Source organism: Nylanderia fulva, unplaced genomic scaffold, assembly GCF_048542155.1.
Source record: "Nylanderia fulva isolate GAGA-0341 unplaced genomic scaffold, ASM4854215v1 Scaffold210, whole genome shotgun sequence".
NCBI lineage: Eukaryota > Metazoa > Arthropoda > Insecta > Hymenoptera > Formicidae > Nylanderia > Nylanderia fulva.
The window spans coordinates 173,503-180,041 of NW_028190276.1; the positions used below are offsets into that span (position 1 = coordinate 173,503).

The 6,539-nt window shown below is 39.2% G+C and overlaps 1 protein-coding gene across 1 annotated transcript; it reads right to left on the minus strand.

Moving 5' to 3' along the window:
• Positions 1-4,727: 4,727 nt before the first annotated feature.
• On the minus strand, positions 4,728-6,539 carry LOC146723274 (uncharacterized). Its single transcript, XM_085482698.1, has one exon. The coding sequence runs from the start codon at positions 6,537-6,539 to the stop codon at positions 4,728-4,730; it is 1,812 nt and encodes a 603-aa protein (XP_085338824.1).

Sequence of the window (6,539 nt, forward strand, 5' to 3'; positions counted from 1 at the left end):
TTGATTTTATTTTGTCCTGGTTTGGTTTGACTCCGTTTGCGCCTATTATATGGCCTAAATAAGCTACTTCGTGCCTTAGAAATTCGCACTTATCTGGCTGTAATTGTAAATTCGCGTCTCGTAATCTTTGCATTAATCTCTCATATTTGATTTCGTGTTCTCTTAATGATCGTGCGTAAATGACAATGTCGTCCATATAGACGAATAATTCGTTTCTTTGTAGTCCCGATAATACATTATCCATAAGTCTTTGGAAAGTAGCAGGTGCGTTTTTTAAACCGAATGGCATGCGCTTGAATTGATAATGCCCATATGGCGTAGAAAATGCTGTTTTGTGAGCGTCTTTAGGTGACATAGAAATTTGATGAAATCCGGAAGCTAAATCAAATATTGAAAAGTATTTGGCTGATCCTAATTGGTCAAAAATGTCTGTTATGTTAGGAAGAGGGTAAGCGTCTCCTATAGTTTTTTCGTTTAATGCTCAATAATCTATAACCATACGCCAACGTTTATTGCCTTGAGAGTCTGATTTTTTCGGTACTATCCAGATTGGTGAGTTATACGGTGATGTGGAATATTCGACTAAATTATTATTTAATAATTCGCCGACTTAGTTATCAATTTCTTCTTTATGGACAGGAGGAAACCTGTATTGTTTATTGTGTATAGGAATTTCGTTAATTGTTGGAATGTAGTGTTGAGTCGCGTTTGTTGTTCCTAAAGGTTCGTTAGGCAGATGGAATCTATCTGAATGCTTAGTAAGAATTGACCTGACGTGATCAATTTCTTCAGGATTTAAATGTTCGAGTCTTAAAAGTTGTTCGACAGCGTGTGGTCGATCAAAGTTAGTAGAATTGTCGTTGGTCGAGAAAAGCCCTAGGGTTCTCGCACAATCGACGGAATTAGAAATTTCATCTCCCATTACCGGGATCTCCCGACTCTCGGTAATATACTCTTCATTGCAAGACATTGAATGCTCTAAGGTTTCGATGTATCTTGCAGATTTATCTCCCATCTCTTCTTCGTCTTGGAATCGCACTGAATGCCCTAAGGTTCCGGTGCAATTAGTATAATCTCCCATCTTCGTCATTTCGTTTAAGTAATGTACGCCGTGCCCTAAGGTCTTCGTACAATACATGGATTTGTCTCCCATCTCTTCTTCAGAAGGTACCGAATGCTTTAAGGTTTCGGTCCGATTAATGTATTCTCCCGTTTCTTCATCTTCATAAAGTACGTCGAGCCCTAAGGTCTTAGTACTCTCGTTAATATCTATAGATTCGCGAGATTCAAAATCATAAATTTCTACCGACAAAATGTCTATTTTGAAATCCTCCTCGGTGGTATTAAATACCGGTAAGTGTGTTCTTCCGTTTGAATGAGTAATGAGTGCGTCTCCGAAGAACACCTTGTCAGCGAGGGTTTGTAAAGGTAAGTATCCCGTATGTCTTTCTGGATTAGATCTTGAAATCGAGTTATAATATTAACTAGTTCCTCTTCCGGATTGTCAGGCTGATTAAGGTAAGTAAGGAAAGAAGCAAAGTTGTCCTGAGCTCCTTCGGGGATGAAATCGCGAGTATCGTTGAATGTGAGGTTAGCGGTGTCCTCGTCGAAAATGCTGAGGTCTTGTTCGTTATAAGGTTGTAAAGAGGGGTCGTATGATGATGCGATATGTCGGCTTGGGTCCGGAATATAATATTCGGGATCGGGTGAGAAATTATGATTCGTATTTGATTCAGAATATGACGGATCCGGGAATTGCGGATGAGAATAATCGATGTGAGGTGGGAGGTTATTTATAGGTGAGTAAGCGTCGGGAGAAGGGGATCGAATGATTATTCGTGTGGGAAAGATTTGGACATGTAAATTAAGGGGCCTTCTCGTTCTACGCTCGCGTAGTCTATGGAGACGTTGCTCGTTACGATCAATTTGATTCTTCCTTCGGAAGGGAGAGACCATCTAACGGATGGATAAATTTATATGAATATGTTTTATAGAGGGGAGAATATTTTAGAATAATTGAATAAGACTCACGTTTGTATCGTGATCTACTCGTTAATGAAATCGAAATGAGATGAAAGGTTAGTCTATGCTAGAATGCCCTTCACCTGTTAATTAATTAAGTTTGCGTCAATAATTATTATAATTAAGCGATATTGATCTTGTAAATTAAATGGTATTAAACCAGGATTGATAATAATGTGGAAAAAGAAAAGGATTCTGAATAGGTATTAATATCTATATCAAGAATATTAATACTTGTAGTTTCAAACATCAATAATTAAAACCTTAAATATTGAAATAATAATTCTTAATCGAAAAGATAATTATTAATAAGACTACTGTCATTTGGTTTGGTAAAATAATTCGTTTGGTTTGTGGAGCAGAGAAAGAGTAAGCAGGAAAGGTTAAAGAAGTACACGGTTATCCCGTGTGAATTCTGGTCCTTAAAGGCTAATGCATACGTTCACTTTACTAAACGTGCATCTCAGAATCGTAGCAACGAATTTACCTTATGACAGAGTATCGTTCTATAAGTAGTAAATAGGATAAGGTAGTGTACACTTGTCACAATGAATCGAATATGCAAAATCACTGTCAGTTGGTGTGGTAAAGTATTCGCAACTATTGGAAAATGCAAGGTAATAAAAGCGTAAAAGAATAGAGAGATAGGTGTTCATCCGGCTAGGCCGGGTTCTCTGGTCCTTGTCTTAATAGGCTAATGCGACGCTCACTTTACTAAACGTGCACCTCAGAGATGACTTGCGAATGTACCTTCTGACAGGATATAGTTTCTAATGTGTACAGAGGAATTAGCGGCATTCAATTCGCTAATATATGGTAGGATACAGGGTTACATACATATATAGGTAAGCAGTAATATAATAAAATACATAAATATATTTATATTGCAAGTACAATAGGTTAAATAAGTATGCGATATTGGTTAAATAATAGCGAATAGTATTGGATAAAATATAGTATATGTCAACGATTGCAACGCTGACGTGTGCAGATGCAATAAGTAAATTGAAATAAAATTAGGAATTCAGAGTAATATATGGCCTATGTCTATATTCAAAATTCAGAGTTCGGAATGTAACGTAAGGTTGGATTAAAATTAATTGATTAAATAAAATGATTAAATATAATGAGTGTCCGCGCTTTACTATTTAGGGATATGTGAACTGGCTTAAATACTCACAAGGTTAGACTATGTCTAATGTGCCTTGCTATGGTACACTTCGCTACTGTGTTCTTCCCTCTGAGTCTGAAGATCTGAGGAGCCTCGGTACCTCGGTCCAAAATGGCGGCTATATCTCGTTGTCTTCGGAACTTGTAGTAATAGCTGGTTGGTTGACTGCTGTTAGAAGTACTGAACTTGACTGTGCTGGCGGAACAACTGCCGTTCCGTGCTGGGTGCAGGGTTTATATACCGTAAAATGTGGCTCGCTCCTCCCATCGGGCGATGCGGCTTAGCCAATGGCAAGTGAGGTACGCCGGGGAAGTACCGGAGATAATCTGTTCTTGGTAGAGATTGCGTCGGTTAAGTCCCGGAGAGATGGCTTCTCAGTAGCGATAGCGGTGTTCCTTTGGTGACTCATCGCTAGCGATTTTCAACCGTCTTTTATTCTCAGTAGCGATAGCGGTATTCCTTTGGTGGTTTATCGCTATGCGCTCCGACTTTTCTTATCGTATTCTTAGTAGCGATAGCGGTGAATCTTTGGTGACTCACCGCTATGCGGCTTGCAACGGGCCTTCCTTATCTTATTCTTGATAGTGATATTAGCAACGGGTTTCAGCGTTGCATCATGCGTCGTTTTAGAACCTTCTAGAATCTTCTAGATGTTTCCTTGAGAGTAAAGCCGAGTTCACATAATAAAGCGGGTTTCACATACAATTGTCCAATTAATGTAATATGCTATTTTATAAGCGAGATTGCCTTATACTAAGTACTATCCTTTAGAGTATGTCGATTCCTTTTTACATAGTCATTCTTGGACAATGATACTGCTGGATAAAATTACTTGTGGACAAATTTCGTACATCGTCGACTCTCGGTAAAGTATTTTGCTACCTGACCGGTTGTATGGTAAATTCATGTCTTATTATTAGTCGGTAAGATAGTTTATTATTTTGCCATTAATGGCCAAGTTTCATCTGTGGTTGGTAGGTCAAGTCTCTGTTTTACCATTGGTTGATCTTATCTTGGGTAGGTAAGTTAGTAGTTCCGTCTTTAACGTCGGTGATCGGTATTGAGGGATTCATTTGTGTTATATGTCGGTCGGTAAAGCATCGCCTAAAGAATAGTTCTACATATTGGTGACTATATGAATTGTGTACGATATTTAGGAGTACAATATGTAAGGTGCTTCGGGAGTTAAGATATATATATATATATATATATATATATTTATATTCGTCGTGGTACTTAAGCGCGCTTATTCTCTAATTTATTTTATGTTTCCTAACGAATGATCAAGAGTAGAGTATCTTTGTCGGTTATGTCTCTTATAGTTTCAATATTGTTACTTTTAAGGTGAGCTGCTACTCTTATTATTGTTCGTGAGAAGACATGTTTTAACCTATGAGTAATTATATGTGTGATTAAATATTTGTTAATACTGGTCTTTCATGTAGGTTAGAGATTGTCATGACTAATATGTTAAAGGATAAATTTTGAAAAAGATTGAGATTTTAAAATTTGTCTGGACGTTACATCTTCCCTCCTATTTGAGAATAAAACCCGACGTTGACCTAGGGTTTTGTTCGAGGTTATAAAGATGCTGCTGTAAGTCGTTGTATGACTGAGGAATAGTGATATTTGTGGATTCCATTTCTCCAGGTCGTCTGGTGTTATAGCCTTGAAGTTCGGGTTGACTTATGGCTGGTGGTTCCTTTGGCAGTGCAGGGGGTGCGTCTGAGATGGTGGGAAGAAGCGTAGCGTCTTCTGGGAATTTATTCTTTCCTTCTTTTTCGTTCGTATTATTGCGGCTGAGGTGAAGTAAAAGATTAGTTAGAGAGTCCCATAATGCTCCTATTAGGTGTAGACTACATCCGTATACGGTGTGTAGTGCGTATCCATGGATGATGGTATCGATTGCCAGTTTAGCAATACGAACGATCATAAATACTCCAACGACACCGGCCGTGGCCGATCCAAAACTCATGAATCCTTTCCATATTTTTGCTGCGGTGTTGTCTACAATTTTGTTGAGCGATTCTTCGTCTAGTAGTTTGTATAATGAGACGGATTCGGCGTTAACTGGATGTCCGATGAGCCCACGGGCGACGGCGTTGAGCAGTGCCGGTTTCTCTGCGGGAAACATAATGTGGTCTCTCAATTTTTCTATGTCTTGCTGCGTATAGATTCCGCTGACAGCTAATGGTCCAGGTGTTAAATAATTCCAGGTAAGAGATGCCATGGGTCGCAGTTGTTGAGGTGGCAACTGTCTTACTTGTGCTTTTGGTGTGAACTTTACCCAGGTGTCCTCTATTTGATATAGCGTTGGTAATTCTTGAGAGCATTCTCGTTCGTTTCCGATTTTTGTGACGATTCTTGATTTGGACGTGAGAGGGTAAGAAGCGTTTCTGACGGTTACGGGTAACTCGTTATAACATTCTTTGGTTGGACGTACGGTGACTTCTACAGGAATGCATTTTATGATCTGGACAGCTTCTCCAGTGGTGACGGCCATATATCCCGGCGACTTCATTAGACTATACGCGAATTCATCAGGCAAGAGAGTTGCAAAGGATAAGGCGTTGGTTATTACTTGTCTTTCTAGTTCACATTTTTGTTGTATGACATTATGATACAAAGATGTCATCTGATGTCGGATATGTTTTTCAACATACACAAACTTGGAATTCATGTAAGTGAATATATCGAGGTTATCCACAGGGATCGTACCTTTATTGGCAAAGGTTTGGCCTTGCTTTGTTTCCAGAATAAATAATTTCGGGTGTTCGGTGCAAAGCAGAGTGTATCCGCATAGTGGTTGTTCTTTAGTCTTAGTCAAGGCGAATGTGATGTCTTGCGTAGTAAGACTGTAGACGATGGGTGAATTATCGCCCGCTATTTTGGTCGCTAGTCCTTCGTATAGAACATCGTATTGATTGAAGTTGCATGATTTCATAGGTACTGGTTTCCAAAAGGTGTAACCGTCGTCAGAATCCAAACAGAAGCTATCGGCCAGTGTACAGATTGTTCCTGACCTTAACTTGATTTTTCCGTGTTCGAGTTGTACTGGCACGTAAGATGATTTGAGTGAGATTTTAGCAACTGCTTGAACGATTACGTTATCCCATGTGCCGTAAGGGTCAGAATATTGCGTACCCTTACATGTTCCATCGGTTTTTAATTCGCCAGCTAGCGTAAGGCTGTGATAAGAAGTTTGGTTGATTTTAAGTCCACTGATTAAATGAGCAGGTCCCAAGGAAGTAGTACCGTCTTGAAACATTCGCAAGCATTGAGAATATCCGGTTTCCTGGACGTAATCTGCTTTTCCGTTAAAGACGACCGAGATGTGCGAATGCAT

Coding starts and splice junctions, on each gene's coding strand:
- LOC146723274 (XM_085482698.1), bottom strand. CDS start 6,539: ATGCATTCGCACATCTCGGTCGTCTTTAACGGAAAAGCAGATTACGTC.